The 17,083-nt window shown below is 36.5% G+C and overlaps 1 protein-coding gene across 3 annotated transcripts in view; it reads right to left on the bottom strand.

Moving 5' to 3' along the window:
* Positions 1-5,606: 5,606 nt before the first annotated feature.
* MAP3K7 (mitogen-activated protein kinase kinase kinase 7) overlaps positions 5,607-17,083 on the bottom strand; it is a 66,402-nt gene continuing 54,925 nt past the window's right edge. For 2 of the 3 annotated variants that reach the window (XM_082855466.1, XM_082855467.1), the window contains 4 exons: positions 14,869-14,974; positions 10,580-10,641; positions 9,764-9,879; positions 5,607-7,204 (listed from right to left, as the gene is read on the bottom strand). In XM_082855466.1, coding sequence (XP_082711592.1) covers positions 7,024-7,204; positions 9,764-9,879; positions 10,580-10,641; positions 14,869-14,974 — 465 coding nt within the window. In that variant the 3' untranslated portion in view covers positions 5,607-7,023. The remainder of the gene's footprint in view (positions 7,205-9,763; positions 9,880-10,579; positions 10,642-14,868; positions 14,975-17,083) is intronic. The other variant, XR_014326782.1, reaches the window with a different exon arrangement.

Here is a 17,083-nt window from a genome sequence, read left to right as displayed (position 1 = left end):
GTCCTGTGGGATGAAATATCATGTTTTAATGGATAATAAAATGTCTCATTCCTAACAGCCAGCAGAATAAGAGCTCTTGGGACAAAGGTGGTACAGGGGATCTTTAAGTAACAAATATTTAAGTCCCATTTGGCTATTTTTAAGTGTAAAATAAAATCTTTTTTCCCCACAGAGCCAAAGCACTGTGTCTGGGGCACACGTGTCTGTCCCATGTTAGTGGATGTGCCTCATGCTCTTGCATGGAACCGTCTGCTGAGACCTGATCACATCGTCGACCAACCACCTCCACATGTGTCACTGTGACAGGCTCTTATTTAAGGGGAATGGCAGGTTGTTCGGATCCTAAACGAAGTTGCAAGGAACAATGCTTAAACATTTCAGGCAGCAAAAAAACTGGCTTGGGTACTCCCTTGTTTGGGCAAGGAAGGAAATTAAATGCAGATTTCCTGTACTTTTTGATTTACAGACCTGCCCAAAGACGACCAGCATTCCCCGCTTGCCTACGGTTTTGCTTTCTGTGATTTTAGTTACCAGAAGTCAACCACGGTCCCAAATATTAAATAGGAAATTTCAGAAATGAACAATTCCTAAGTTTTAAACTTCGAGCCATTCTGAGTAGTGTGATGAAATTTTGTGCTGTCCTGCCGGGGACTTGTCACCTATCCTTCCAGTGTACCCTCTGTGACGTTAGTCACTTAATAGCCATTTCCTTTGTAGGACTGACTGCTGCAGTGTCTCAGTACTTGTGCCCAAGTGACCCTTATTTTACTTAACAATGGCCCCAAAGTGCAAGAGTAGCGATGCTGGCAATTCGGATATGCCAAAGAGAAGCCATAAATTGCTTCCTCTAAGTGATAAGGGTGAAAGTTTCTGACTTAATAAGGGAAAAAAAAAAATCATACGCTAAGGTTGCTAAGATCTATGGTAGGAACAAATCTTCTATCTGTGAAATTATAAAGAAAGAAAAAGAAATTTGTGCTAGCATGATAAGTGCATAGTTAAGATGGAAAAGCATTAAATTTGTAAAATAAGGTATTTTGAGAGAGAGACCATGTTCACTTAACTTTCATTACAGTATGTTGTTATAATTGTTCTGTATTATTATTAGTTATTGTTGTTAATATCCTACTGTGCATAATTTATAAGTTAACTTTTGTGACAGGTATGTATGTATAAGAAAAAAAGGGTTCAGTAGTATCTGCAGTTTCAGGCATCCACTGGGCGTCTTGGAACGCATCCCCTGCGGATAAGGGGGGACTGTTGCACATGATTTCTGTTGATTTTAAGAAAGTCACTTAAGTTAGTATCATGTAGTTTTAACTGTGATAGTTGGCATGGCTAATACTGGAAAAAACCAGACTCATCTGATGCCTTGTAAATGTGAGAATAAGCTGAAGTAGCTTCAAAACTGAGGTATCTCTCTAGTTTTTCTCTGTTCTTTTGTCATGTATATTTACAAGACATTAGATGTATATTTAGTTAAGTATCTTTGTAGGAAACTGATTAAAAGTCAGAAGGGTTCTAGAGTGTCTGAGGAAGAAGTATCACCATTTTTCCTTCAACCACAGAAAAGGTTGCACACATTTTCAGGTTTCTTTAGTCTCTAATTTGAATTTAGTAAATGTATCAATCAATGATTAATATCGTCATTCCTGTAATAACTAAAGAAGAGGCAGGTATCCACAAAGAGACACAAGCAATAAGGCTGAAGGGTAATTTCATTTTGTGAATTACTTTTGCTTTTCAGAAGATAAATATTCAGCATTTGCTCAATCATTTCTGGTGCTTTCAAAGCAATTATCCTGCTGCCATATGGCATTTGTAAGATATCACTAACCATTAAATTACAGAATAAAGAATGCATTTCACTACCTGGAAATGTAAAAGTACCATGAAACTCAGATGTTAAATAACCATTTGTTTCTCAGAACAGTTTCACTGAAAAAACTGACATGACGGGCAGGTCATTTAAACAGTAGTTTTAACTTTTAGTGGGACCTTGTGGCAGGGGCCTAAGACACACTGACAGCAGTGATTAGTCACTGATGGAAAAGGAGTACAGGTCCTGGTGGTAAGCAGTACACACTCTGCCAATGCACTCTTACTTATTACTATGGGCACCACTATACCAGGTAGGACCACTGGTAGAAAACTGAATGAGATACCATGTCAAATACTTTTTAAAGAAGATTGTTTTCATTGGTATTTAAAATATTTTTCTGCGTATTGTTTTGTGGTATAATCAACCTAATCTTCCCTTTTTTTAGCAAGCAAAAAGCAGCTACAACCTAAAAAAAAAGAGAAAACTTAAAAAAAATTACATTTATGAAGCATATTTGCTGAAAACCACCAAGTACTTATTAATGTTGCCATGTCCATTCACATTTCTAACACCTGAAGCAATACATATACATATATACTTACTTTAAAAAACAAATGCAAGGGATTTTGTGAGTGAAGTATTAAGGTTCTGTAAGAACATAAAAATAAAGTGATCTTAAATGTTTCAGAAGATGGTAACACTGCACAGTCAAGCAGGCCATACTGGACATACCTACAGCCCTCTAAAACCTACATTTGCCCTCAAAACCTGATACTGAAAGGTTTTCAAGCATCACTAAAAATGGTCTAATTAAAAATTCCTGGGACTTCCCTAACGGTCCCGTGGTTAAAACTTCACCTTCTGATGCAGGGGGTGCGGGTTCGATCCCCGGTCAGGGAGCTAAGATCCTTCATGCCTCGTGGCCAAGAAATCAAGAACATAAAACAGAATCAATATTATAACAAATTCAATGAAGACTTTAAAAATGGTCCACATCAAAAAATTCTTAAAAAAAAAATCCTCTCAAAGGAGTTAACTCTTCGAGAGGAGAAAAAAGCTTAAAAAAAGTACGTATTGTATCATTTATGTAAAATTCTAGAAAATGAGAACTATTTTATACGGTTAGGGAACAGACCAGTGTCTGGCGCTTGGAGTGAAGGGAGGGATAGACAGCAAGAGATGAGAGAACCTCTGGAGGTGATGGAGATGATCAGGATGTTGGCTGCTGGGTGGTTTTTTTTTTTACAAGTGTATATACAATATGTCTAACTCAATAAATTGCATGCTTTAGATGAATGCAGTTTACCGTATAAAAATTACACCCCAATTATTCTTTAATAAGACCCCCACACCCGCAAAAGGGGCAAAAAACAAACCAAAAACAAACCAAAACAAAAAAACCTGGGCTAGGTCTCACTTTCCTATAGAGTGGAGAACGAGTCTAAAGACCAAGCCTCACAGCCCCACGACCTGTATTTCCATTTGCAGTGCATCCTTCAGGTGTGTGGGTGCAGGGTGGTTTAAAAGTGGTCACAAAGTCCCTGTGCCTGCAAGTTTAAAGTTACCTCACGTTCCCCTTCCTTTGTTTGCCATTCCATTTTCCTTCACGTGGGCTGATAGTGGCTGCTGAGTCTCCAGGCATGTAATTCTGCTGAAACCAGATGATGATAGAAAAGCAGACTCAGGCACAAGTCTTAACCTTTAGAAGCCTATTTTCCCACCTGTGAAATGGGAACACCATTTAACTACCATGTGACTGAAATGGACATGTCACTTGGCATTAGCCACAGCAGCTTGGCTTATCACAGGTGCCCAATAAATATTTGTTGAGGAATGAGTGAATAAGCAGGTATATTTACTAAAGTGAAGGCAGAGTTTATAATAATGTCTGTGTGCACAGATGTGTAGGTTAGAGGGCTAGTAGGTTGATAAAGAAATGAAATACTTAATGTAATTTAGATAGACTACAAGAAATCAGGTTTCTAATGAGCAGAAGTGTAGTGATGTACACCGTGTTATACTTCATACAAATCAGGATTCATTGAAACTGTGAAGAGAATCCATTTAACCAAAAATTAGAATTGGGGGAAATGATGTATTAACTGGCCAATCACCCAGCCTCTCAAAAATCATGATTATGTTACAACAGCATTGAGTATTAGGATTACTGACTTTTCAGTTTTTATTCCATTTTGTATAACGTAAACATGCTGCTCGAGTAGAACACCTCACAGCTCATTTGCTGCTATAAATCATTCACCATTTTTATGACCAAGTTTAGAGTAACAATCTGAATTTTATTACAAACAAAAATAAATCTAAAAAGCTTCCTTCAATTATACAGTATGCACAAGGATTTCTGCATCACATCATTTTACATAAAATGTTCTGAATGACAGAAGTAGAACTTCCTACCATTTGAAGAAAGGAGCTGACCACTGAAAACCACACACACACACATAAAGAAATAAAAGTTTCACAGGGAAGGCCTGTGATCTGGCTACAGGCAGGAGCTGAAACTAGGAACATAAAAGAAACTTGCAGAAAAAAAAAAGACATTTGATGCTCTAAAATACTTCACCAAAAATAGTCAAACATTTGTAAACAACTTTTAAACAGACCTCTTCAATATGCTATGTTGCTATAAGGTAAATATTCTTAACTGATTTTTATTTGACTCAAAAAAGCTATTTTTACTGCTGAGGAGTATTTCCCTGTAAGTTAGATAAAAGCTTTGTTTTCCTTCCCTGGAGGTAAAAATAAAATGTAATTAGGGCTTATTCAAGGATTGTTTGCGAATTTTTCAGACTGGGGCCTCTTAGATACTTGTTTATCTGTTTGCTATTTCCACCCCAAAAAACGAGGGTCAGAATAAACGGTAAGACCGGAATTAATAACAAATTTGGCTGCTTGTTAACACCTCTGTTTGAAGGGCTGATGGGTGAGAATACTGATGAAACTGGCTGTGGATTTTACTCATCCCTGCTATGCTTGTCTCCCATCATCAAGGATAATAAGGACTTGAAAAATATGAGCTTGGCAAGTACTTAAAAACCAAGTAAGGCTGAATTGCACTCAGTGTACAGGACCGCTACAGTACTGAAAATCCCCAGGAACATACCGTAAACAAACGAGCAAGCGTTCAACAGCCTTTTTTGCATTTGGCATCATGACTTAAAACTACTATTTTCTTCCATTTACTTATTTGGGATATTTTAATGAAGTGATTGCATGTAGTAGTAACAATAATAAACTTTCCCTTTAAGTGTGTAGTGTATAGCAAAAACACATTCGTGACTAGAAATAAAATCTGAAATCTAAAATGCTAAATCCTAATGGAAAAGTTCAGCCTTAGCATCCACGCTTGGCTACCTCATGCTCTGGGATAATTAGAAAAGTCTCTAAACACTGACTAGGTCCCTTTTGGTGGAGTGATAGATGTACAGACAAGCAGCAATACTATGGAAGAGTGAAGCTTTTCCTTAGAGTTATTTTCTGTGCCAATTTTATTTTACTATTAATACATTAAGCCTAATATCACTTTCAGCTAGGTAATTAAATTACTTGGGAATGAAAACCTCCTTTTATTTAAATGAAGTGATGGTCGATATTTATTTACCAAAAACTTCTTAATAATAGATTCTGAAGAAGCTAAAAATGACACAGTTTAGTACAAACTGTCCTTTACCTTTATTGCTTGTATACATAAGGAATACATTATAAAACTCAGTGGGAAGAAGAAAAAATAATGGAAGAAAAAGTTACCTGCTTTAGTATTTTTAAGAATAATAGTTTTGATAAATTCTTAGATCAGCTTGCTTATCTGAAATAGAGCAAAACTACAATACAATCACGATATAAGTCTAATAATCACAGCAATTATGCTTTCATTTTAAATTTTCTCTTCATAAAACATTAATGCTATAAAAATGAGGTCGATGACATCCCTACTTAAAAGACACCTTGTACTGGTATCAAAATGTAATTAATTTTAATACCAACTGAAAAAATAGAGCTTATATAGTTTATTATTTCAATGAAGTTTTATTATTACTTTTATTTTCAAAGTTGGTAGCAAAGTTACTGTTAACAATATAAATTTTCTATTTATAAGTGAAATTCCTTTAAAAGTGTTGAAAGGCAGCAGGCATCCTAGGGTGGGCTTGCAAGGAAAATCAATCATTCCAGTATCGATAATAGGATACTTGATGAATTCAGATTTACTCCTTTAACTTCCTCATTAACTTGTCCTGATTTCCCAGGTTTTTTGCTCATTTGGTATTGTAAAAGAAATCTAGGCCCAAGCCTTTTGGCTGGAGCAATTACTTCCATTTTCCATGATTTCTCTTCAGTTTTTCAAATATACAGTAGAACAATCCAATAATCATTGCAGGAAGGAATGATCATTTAAGCTGGATCATGTTCATTTACCTTTTAATTTCATTTGAGGGATATTAATATTAGAGTCATAAAAGCTTTACAGTTTCAGCACACATACACGCAATCACAGAATTAAAAATCTTTATACCTTTAAAAAAAAAGGGTTCCATTTTGTTCAATGTATCATAGACAAAGTTTAGTCTAATGAAATATGCTTTTATTAAATACAGCAGCCGCCACTTACCTTTAAATATTTCATGGATAAAGTTCAGTACTGATCCAAGGATGCTGGCATCAAAGCCCTCACTCTCAACTATCCCTAAAGGTTCTGTATTTCTATAATGTAAAACCAATTATTCTAGATTTATAATACCCTGTCTTTATCTTGGTATATACCATCTTTTGGAAAAAAATTATTGGTTTTTTGAGATGAGATACAAGAACAAAATCATTCTTGAGGTTCCACCTCGAAAAAAAGACGATGATTGCTCATAGCAGCTACTTTGATACCCCTTTTGTTAGGCTAGCCTTCACACAACGAGCATGCATATACAGCCACGGTTTACTGCATCTGTTTTGAAGTTGAGAACTGCTGCTTATTCAAGTACAGATGGCCCCATGTTATATGAGGAGACAGTTGAATTGCATGTCCACCATGAGAAAAGGAAAATAAACGATGAAACAAATGCAGCAAATATAGGCAGCTGGCATTCAGAACACGCCAAAAAGCTAACACTCATGAATTGTCATTATAAGGGTTTTTCTTTCCTTTAAAAAAAAGTCTTTCTTTGCATATTTTAAAATTTAACGGTCCCAGAGAATCATGAAGTGCCTTGTCGTTTTTGCTGCTGACTCCTGATGACCTCTAGTTGCTTTTTGCACTGCTGATAGTAAGTAGAAAGGCTTTTGTTTTCATCTAAAAGCTTTTTATGTTCCTGTACCAGACGAGATGTATTTTGCTGGTCCTTTTCATCCTGGTCCAGTTCTGCAACTAGTTCTTGCCTAAAAACAAATACCACATATTACACAGGATGGAAATATTCATACCTTAACAGCTAATGATGGAAGCTCAATTAATTAGAACTTTTATTCTGGGTCTATCATTATGCATCTTAGGTACATTATTCAAATATAATTATGGGCTGGAATGGAAACTATCAACCGTTCTTCTGGCGTAACCATACAAATACCATAATCCTTTTAATAAGCAACTGTACTTAGATAAGTAGTGAAAACAGATAACATGGCATAATAAAAGTGGCAGAAAATTTCATTTGTTATCTCTTTTGTGTAGGAAGGAAGAGAAAAAGGCTGGGAAGGGCTTTATCTAGCTATCCTTGAAAATAACACTTGAAGTTTAATCATTCACATTCTACTTTTTTTTTTTTTTTTGCGGTACGCGGGCCTCTCACTGTTGTGGCCTCTCCCGTTGCGGAGCACAGGCTCCAGACGCACAGGCTCAGCAGCCGTGGCTCACGGGCCCAGCCGCTCCGTGGCATGTTGGATCTTCCTGGACCGGGGCACAAACCCGTGTCCCCTGCATCAGCAGGTGGACTCTCAACCACTGCGCCACCAGGGAAGCCTCACATTCTACTTTTATACTCACGTAGTCGTATTCATATTCTGAAACCACAATCCTATTTAACTACAGTGCAAAGTGGGAGCTAACAAAACATCTGCAAGCTAATTAAAATAGCTGCTATCCAACCTAAATCTCCTTCCTATTTTAAAATAATGAGAAGAATACAAAATACACTTTTGAACCACTTACTCTTGCAAACGTTTTCGGGAAAAACCAGTCTTTTATAGGCTGATAATTTTTTTTGGTTTTTTAAAATAAATTTATTTATTTATTTATTTATGGCTGCATTGGGTCTTTGTTGCTGCGTGCAGTCCTTCTCTAGTTGTGGCTAGTGGGGGCTGCTCTTTGTTGTGTGCGGGCTTCTCATTGCAGTGGCTTCTCTTGTCGTGGAGCACGGGCTCTAGGCGTGCGGGCTTCAGTAGTTGTGGCATGTGGGCTCAGCAGTTGTGGCTCGTGGGCTCTAGAGCGCAGGCTCAGTAGTTATGGCACATGGGCTTAGTTGTTCTGTGGCATATGGGATCTTCCCGGACCAGGGCTCGAACCCGTGTCCCCTGCATTGGCATGCGGATTCTTTTTTTTAAAATTTATTTATTTATTTATTTTTGGCTGTGTTGGGTCTTCGTTGCGGCGAACGGGGGCCACTCTTCATCGCGGTGCGCGGGCCTCTCACTGCCGCGGTCTTCTCTTGTTGCGAAGCACAGGCTCCAGACGCGCAGGCTCCGTAGCTGTGGCGCACGGGCTTAGCTGCTCCGCGGCACGTGGGATCTTGCCAGACCAGGGCTCGAACCCACGTCCCCTGCACTGGCAGGCAGACTCTCAACCACTGCACCACCAGGGAAGCCTGGCATGCGGATTCTTAACCACTGCGCCACCAGGGAAGCCCCAGCCTGATAAACTTCTTTAAGTGCCTTTTATTTGGGGGATAGTATGTATTAGCTCCTAAAGTGAGGCGGCTGGAAATAACTGAATAATTAATGAAAAGTCCTCAAACAAAAAGTTACTAGTAACATTTCTTATTTAAAGTATTTAAAAATCAATTAAAACTATCATATTTTTTATAGTGCCCACAATTCACCATTTGTTTTTCTCTAGCATAGAACTCCTCTTTCAAATGATTAAAGTATGAAAAAATTATAGGTTAGGTATAAGAAATACATATTCAGACATAAGAAATCGTTTTTTTTTCTTATCATAAAGTGCCAGAGTTCCATAATTAGTTCTACAGTTTGCAGACTGTAATATTTAATCTCGTATTTAGCCTTTAAAATATTAAGTTGAATTCATCTACACCACTGTATTAGTAAACTGTAAAAAAACTACCTACCACCATAAATCAGCTCCATAGGTTATTTCATGAAGGTCATGTTTAATAAAACTGAAATACTGTTTTTTAAAGAATCTCAAATAGAGAAGTATGGAAATGGGACTGTATTTCTTTAAAAGGGGAGTAAAGCAGTCTCTGTATCTCCCAGAAAAATGTAAGTACAAAATTCCCTAGAAAAACACTCATAGATATGAAATAAAGCCCTCTAATAAGTAATTCTACTCTCCTAAACACACACCTGGCAAGAATATATCTACATATATGTTTCTAAGATAAAGCACACTGAACATTAGTAAATCAAATTATTTTACCTTTGTCCAAAGAAACAATAAATCTTTATAAAAATAAATCTAAACAGCTTTTAACTTTAAAATTCTGAGAACATAAAACACATGGTTATGAACACTAGTTTATTTCCCTTAGTTATATTTTTCCTAATATAATAAGAAATAGTCAGAAGAGATGAGTTTTGCAGGGAAAATTAGCCGAAGGGTGCTTAAAACTTAAACATAGAGAAAATCTCCACATTAGAAATATGCTTAGTGATTAATTCTAAAAATTATTAAGTTTTCATGTCTTTAAACAATATTGCACCTTAACACGTTTTAAATTCAAAATACTAATGATTTATTCTTATTCATAAAAGATAACTTACTTTCTCTGTAATAACAATGCAATTTCTGTTTGGACTTTCATATATTCTTGTGCCATTTTACAATGCTGTTCAAACACTGCCATAGATTCTTTGGAGTTTGGGCATGGTGCTAGAGGCTGAAAAATCAGGAATGTTAAAACATAATTAAATCAAACTCAATATCTAGCTGAGAGTTAAGACAGAGACTGTGATATATTTTTACAGCACTAAAGCAATGATCTTTTAAAAATAAGTGTTAAACCAGGCCTAGAAAATCTCAGTGCCCTTTTGTCAGCGTTAACTCAGATCTTAAATTTACACTTGCCGCTTTAACACATTCTCGTTGTTACAGAGAACCATGAGTCGAGTACTCTTGGCCTCTGGTTTTACATTTCAGGTTGCCAGACTTTATTATATTGAAAGATGTTTATAGCTCTCACACGCATGAGGAGACAATGAAGTACATTACTTTTATTTTCAGTCACCATGAACATGCCAAAGTACCACAAAATCTATTAAGCAGAAATGAGCTTATATGGCTTTTACATTTTAATGCACTAAAAATAAAGAGCAAAATGCTATTCTTGGCAGTCTTGAACAAAGGTACGAGTATTTTAAGATGATTGTTAGAACAGGAACAGTGATTTTGGCAATTTTAATTTTGATTGACTTAACTGAGAATCAGTTATTTCAGCTTGATTTTTAAAAGTTTAAGGAGGTCAACTAAAAGCATAAATAAATGAATATACAATAACAGATAGGAACATAACCATCAGCTTTAAAGATAAACTTCTCTAAAAGGAAAAAGTAAACTTTGCTGAGAAAGTAATCCTTTACCTGTAGTTGGTGATCCAGTGTAAGATAAGCCATTGGGATGGAATTATCTGATCCATTGGTATCTGGAATTAGAGCATGTATTTTATTTATATTCTGTTACAAATAATTAGAAACAAAAAGCAAGAAAGCATGCATGAGATAATGGTATTGCTTTTCTTAGAGTAAAATAAAAGTTATTGCTACTGGTAATTTTTGAATTCTAAAAGTAAACAGAGGATATCCAATTACAGATAATTGGAATACAACCATACTCTCACACCTACAATTTAAGTTGGCTATAAGTTGAATAGAACACAATATAATAAAGCATGTAAGGCCTTGTTTAATTAAAAACAAAAACAGTGATATGGGACCTTTATATTTTAAATTCAGTCGTAACTGACTCTACCTAATCAAATTCCACATTCTTTCCTTGATCATGCTAAGTTTACTCTAAGGCTGTGTCAACTCCGGCAACATCAGTGTTCCTTCACAGGGAAAGGGGGAAAGCAAGAGGCACTTTCTCTCCCAGTGGATCACCTTCAATTAGTATAGATTCTAACATGAGCTGCCCATCCCACTCCTCCCAATGAGAATCACTGCAGAGAATGAGAGATGTTATTGATGGGAGTATATTACACACATTGACAGTATGGAAACTGTGACTCAATATCATGCCAAAAATAGTTAAAAGGGTTAATTCAAACAACCAGTCAATTTTATCAGACTATTTGAACAGACAGGTTTTGTTTGTATTTCAAAAGAGGTAAAACTGCCATAACAACTTGCAAGAGAAGCATGGGATGGTTGCTTCCCAATATTAACATTTATGTACAACAGTTCCAGAAGCAGGAAGAATCACTGTGAAGTAATATGGACTTTTTTATTTCAGAAGTAGCTGCTTTCCCATCGTTTATAATAGAGAATAAGTGAGCTAAACAAGTGAGCTGTTCAGCCCTTTTTCTATAAGCGACTCCTTGAAAGAGTGGTGCGGATGAAGGCAGGCAAGGTCAGGACGACAGCAAGGCACTGCCTCAAATGCAATAGGAAACCAAGACAGTTTGACGGTTCAGTAGCCTCCTAATTTACTGCTGACTGATATTCTAGCTTCAGTTTTTTTTTAAAAGGCCATTAAGAATGTGCTTGCAAATAACTCCAAAAGCGAAGCTAAATCAGACCAAATGAGATAATGCATGTAAGGAATACCATGCAGTGTTAGCTAGCCTATGGTGAGCACTCAACACATGGTGCTGGTGGTGGTTATTATTATTGTTTTAAAATTATTGTTATTGATACTAAACGAAGAATTGGGAAATGAGGGCAATTTTAAATACTCAAGTTTATATTTCAGATTAAAAAATTACTGTTAATCAAATATTGGAGTACACTAAAGAAGGAATAACAGAGGATTGCCTAAGAGAGCCTTTACCCTAAAATTATATATTAACATAAAGGTTTTTCTGAAATGGCTAAATAAGAAATACATTTGTTTCTCTGATGAAACCTCTCCCCACCCCCTTACAATAGTTTCAAATAATGCTCCCACCAAACACTGCTTTCCACAAAATTAAACTGATTAAAAGTGACTTCCCCCTGACCTTATTGGAAAAATGAAGTGTCTTGAAAGAGTTTTTCAACTTAATATTTCCACTCCTATCGCTCTTTCTTAAATCTTTGATACTTGATATATCCTATTAAATCAGTCCCCTATATCCAATATGTATTTCAGAATTAAATATATCAGTGTTTCACAGTATTCTGGGGGTGAAAAAAAAAGTCCAAGGATTGTGCTACTCAAACAATTTTAAAGCCCTTTGAGAGTGGGAAACTTAGGGTCCTTTATTGAATTTCATCTGTTCTCTGAAACCAAGACGTGAGATTTTACTTTCTCACTTAAATTGAAATTTAGCTTTCAGTCTCTGGTTACAAGATAGCAAGGCTATGCCACAAAAGTTTGTTTTTTAGTTGTTGATCAAATCTAACCTCTTCTTAAATGTCCAGATTCACACTGATTTGGTTAAGTTAGGTGGAATCTCTTTTCTAGCCCCTTAAACACAATACTTATAACTATCTCATATTCTCTATGTGCTCCCTTCATGTGGAATGCTGTCTTCTCCTTTCTGCTTTATGACTAAAGAACAATAGTGACTAATCTCACTATTTTACAAAAAGTCACAGACTATGCCAGGATTATGCTTATTTATAACTATTAAAACATTCGGTGTAGTAGTTTGTTATACAGCATGATGAATTTATTTTTAATGTGTCAGTATTGTAACTGTAATCAGAATGCAAGCAATGGGGCATGTCTTATATTTCTATCTTTGCAAAGTACTAAGCACAGGACAAACTCTTGAGTGAATGTTCCCCCTGTGCACCGTTCCCCGCCCACGGTGGGACCCTCTACTGGGTCTAGGCATCTCTTTCACTAGCTGCTCTTGCGTATGTATATCTTTCTCTATCGCCAATACATTCTAAGTAGAAACCCAAGAGTACTTATGTGTTATGATTATTAAAACATTGTGCTCTTTTTCTCTGAAAAAGCACAAAAACCTCTGCTCTTTTAAATTAAAAAATCGAATTAATTATGTTGTTTTAACTTATGTATGCACTTCTAATTTTTTTCTGGGTCAGTGGGCCTTCAAAGAAAAAGGTTTTACCTATCTCTTTCCTACAATTCATTCTGTTAGCTTGATTATCAGTATTTTTCTTAGAAACAGTGCAAAGCTGAACTTCATTAATTATAAACTTAAACCAGATTCTCAACTTCTAAAATTGTATTCAAAATATTTAAAAACGATAACCACACATTTGCAGTATATTTCAAGGCAAAGTCAAAATTCAGTTGATACTGCAACCTGGACCTATGTACGATATCTAGCTATTGCTATTTTGTGGTATTTTAGGTCCCAGAAAAGAAACAAAATGCAGCAGTTAAGTGAGAGGGACTTAGGAGAATTTTGATTTTTCCCTCATGAATTCACTATCTGCCACACGTTGACTGGCGTGTCTAGATTAGTCCAGGCTGAAGTGAGGAGACCTGCCAAATGCTGTAATGTCTGGGCGAGCATGCCCTCACCGAAGGATGTAGGAACCAAAAAGAGCTGACACTACCTGAATGTTAATGGTCAAATCTGTCGAGAGCATTTCTCTGCCCACCTCTGAGGAGAAGTACGTCATGGTAAATTCTGCACACGTGCTGAGTAGTGGTGAATGCTCTGGATAATCCTAGGCTGCGCTGTGCTGAGGGTGAAACTTAGGAGTTTTTGCCGCCAATGAATTTAAACTTACTAAAACTAGTGAATACACCCAAGGCTAAACATAGTTCTATCTTACATGACACGGAGAAAAGCCACCCAGTTAATTTTTTAAATTAAATTATGAACTTGACTAAACCATGACAAGTATCTGCAAATACCTGTAAGCAGAATTTTAGTTTGTAAAGACAGAAAGCTGACTTTTTAATTGCCACAATTAGTAACATAATTGATCTTATATGAAACCCCAAATTGCTTAATTTTCCAAGATCTAAGAGATCATCTTCCTTCTCTGACAAAGTAACATATAAATAATTTTTATAGAAGTATATTGCTGTGTATTTATCAAGGTATCCCCTTAATGCTAAAGAAAATTTCTATTATGGCACATAATTTCCTGCTTACCCATAATGAAACTATTCCCTTACGACCTTCAGACAGGCAGGTTTTAATATTAATATTTTGATTTTGACCAGTTAGTTTTTCATGTTGGGGAGTTTTAATAACTCTTAACCAGGCTTTTAAAAGTCTATTTAACAGAATATTTATGTAACTGAAATGAGGTCTCCCTCTCAGTTAAAAATGATTCAAAAGGTCAACGGTCAGAAATGTTTTTCTTACCAAGGTACATAATATCTTGTATTTTTAAAACAAGACTGAGATGAAGATGATTATTTTACCATTCTAATTTTAGTTATCAAAAGATGAGAATTTACTACTACTACTGAAAAGGATGGATTGTAATAGGACAATCAGACTGAAATATCAAGAATAGAATATCTTCCTATTTGAAAAAAGTCTCCAAACAAACCATCTTCAAAATACATGTTTAGTATCTGGGGGAAAAAAACACATGGGGCAAGGTAGTAGTCTCTGTCTTAGCACTCAAAAAGGCATTTTAAAACTTATTGCTAAATATCTGATCTTATTAACAGGGAAATCTAAACTACTGTATAATGCCTGCCTTTGTAAGCATTAGAGAAATGACATGATTAAATGAACATAAACATGATAAATTCAACTTCATAATTATAATGAGGATAAACTGGTCACCTGTGGAATCATCAGGGGTCCATGGATGACTGCGGGCTGGCTTTTCTGAGGTTGGTCCTGAGGTAGTGATCATTCTGACGCTAGGACTGGATGACCTACTGCTCACCTGCAAGAAGTGACAGGAGGAACAAAGTACGATTTTGATATGAAAACAAAATAACAAGAGATAATTTCCATTCTAAGACACAGGAGAGACTTCCATTTCTATCAGAAGAGGTCCCAAAACACTTGCAAAAAACAAATAAATCCTCTAAGAATATTAGATAAATATACATATGTTAAAAACATTTATATGCACTCACATAAAGTATCTCTTAAAAAACTGATAAGCTTGCAAGGAAGTAAGGGAAAAGCTCTGAGACCAGAAATAAAGTCTAGCAAGTGCTTAAGCTGCTAGCCCTGGGAATTTCAATTGAACCCCAATGGCGTGTAGCTTTTGTTTTGACTGCCTGCTGCACTCAGAGAAACAGGCATAAAGTCTTACGTCTTTGTTGGATGTGAGTAGGACTGGCGAACCCCCTGCTTAAAGCCAAAACCCAAGAAAGGCTTCACTCTCAGCAAACTAGGGAAAAAACCCTACCCTACAAAAGCAATAGCAGGACTCCCCTTCTCCCTAACATATGCGCTTTAGAAATTCTTAGCGTTAGAGTCTATGGATGGTCAACTCAGTTTTTGTTCACCTGAGAATGTTACTTTGACCTCATTCTTCACATTTCTGTTGACTTAACAATTCTAGGGTGACAGTTGTTTTCTTCCAGCAGTTTGAAGATACTCTACTTTCTTCTGTCTTCCTTGTTGCTTTTGAGGATCTAACTGGTATTCTTTTGTGGACAATCTTTTCTCTCTGGCTGCTTTTTTACTCTATTCTCTTTGTCTTTGTTTTCTAGAATTTGACTACAGTACGCCCTGTGTTTTAACCCAGTAATGTAGGTTTTCTCTTTTTTTTTCTGCTTGGGATTTGTTGTGGTTGGGATTTGTTATATCTTCCATCAAGCTGGGCAAGTTTTTATTGATTCACAGTGGATACATTTTCTCCCCTCTACCCAGAGCTACTACCCAAGACAGACAAATTTACTTGCTACTGCTTTTGTTTTGTTTTGTTAAAGTTATTTATTTATTTATTTATGGCTGCATTGGATCTTTGTTGCTGCACATGGGCTTTCTCTAGTTGCAGCGAGCGGGGGCTACTCTTTGTTGCGGTGCGTGGGCTTCTCATTGCTGTGGCTTCTCTTGTCGTGGAGCACGGGCTCTAGGCACACGGGCTCAGTAGTTGTGGCTTGTGGGCTCTAGAGTGCAGGCTCAGTAATTGTGGTGCACAGGCTTAGTTGCTCCACGGCGTGTGTAATCTTCCCAGACCAGGGCTCAAACCCATGTCCCCTGCATTGGCAGGCGGATTCTTAACCACTGCGCCACCAGGGAAGCCCCATTTGTGATATTAAAACAAATTATCCTACTTGGACCTAGTATGAATTATCATATTCCTTCAACTTAAACCTTTCCTAAGAGAATTCTTTGCTACTTTATTTCTTTCGTTCTAAGAAACTCTTAGTACCTCATGTGCACACTCATTTGTTCTACTTCACATTTCCCATAAGCTATAAAACTAAGAAATAATGCTCATATTTTTAGGTCAAGTCTCAAAACTGGTCTTTCTTTAAAGCTGTAAGAAAGGCTAGGAGTTAAATTTAAAACCATAAATTAACTAAATAAGTCTTTATATTTTAAGGAATGAGTATCTCAATGAATAATATAATACGCTAACATGTTTGTATTAAAAAAAAGTAAAGAATATTTAAAAATAAGCCATGGCCTTCCCTGGTGGTGCAGTGGTTGAGAGTCTGCCTGCTGATGCAGGGGACATGGGTTCATGCCCTGGTCCGGGAGGATCCCACATGCCGCGGAGCAGCTGGGCCTGTGAGCCATGGCCGCTGAGCCTGCGTGTCCGGAGCCTGTGGTCCGCAACGGGAGAGGCCACAACAGTGAAAGGCCCACGTACCGCAAAATTAAATAAATAAAAATAAACCATAACTTTATTTTTTGAATACCTGAAAAATACAAAGCATAGATAAGAACAGATAATATTTGATAATTTTTAAAAAATATGAAACTGTTGGCAACCTAGTAGGAAAGAAGTCTTATTTTTATATTAGCTATTTAAAAAAAAGTTACTGATAAAATTCTGATGGCCATAAATGCTCTGAAACTATTAAAACTC

The sequence above is a fragment of the Leucopleurus acutus genome (genome assembly GCF_964270905.1).
Source record: "Leucopleurus acutus genome assembly, chromosome: 15".
Taxonomy (NCBI): Eukaryota; Metazoa; Chordata; class Mammalia; order Artiodactyla; family Delphinidae; genus Leucopleurus; species Leucopleurus acutus.
Note: the sequence above shows the minus strand (reverse complement) of the source record. Positions and strands in the feature narration are given on the sequence as shown.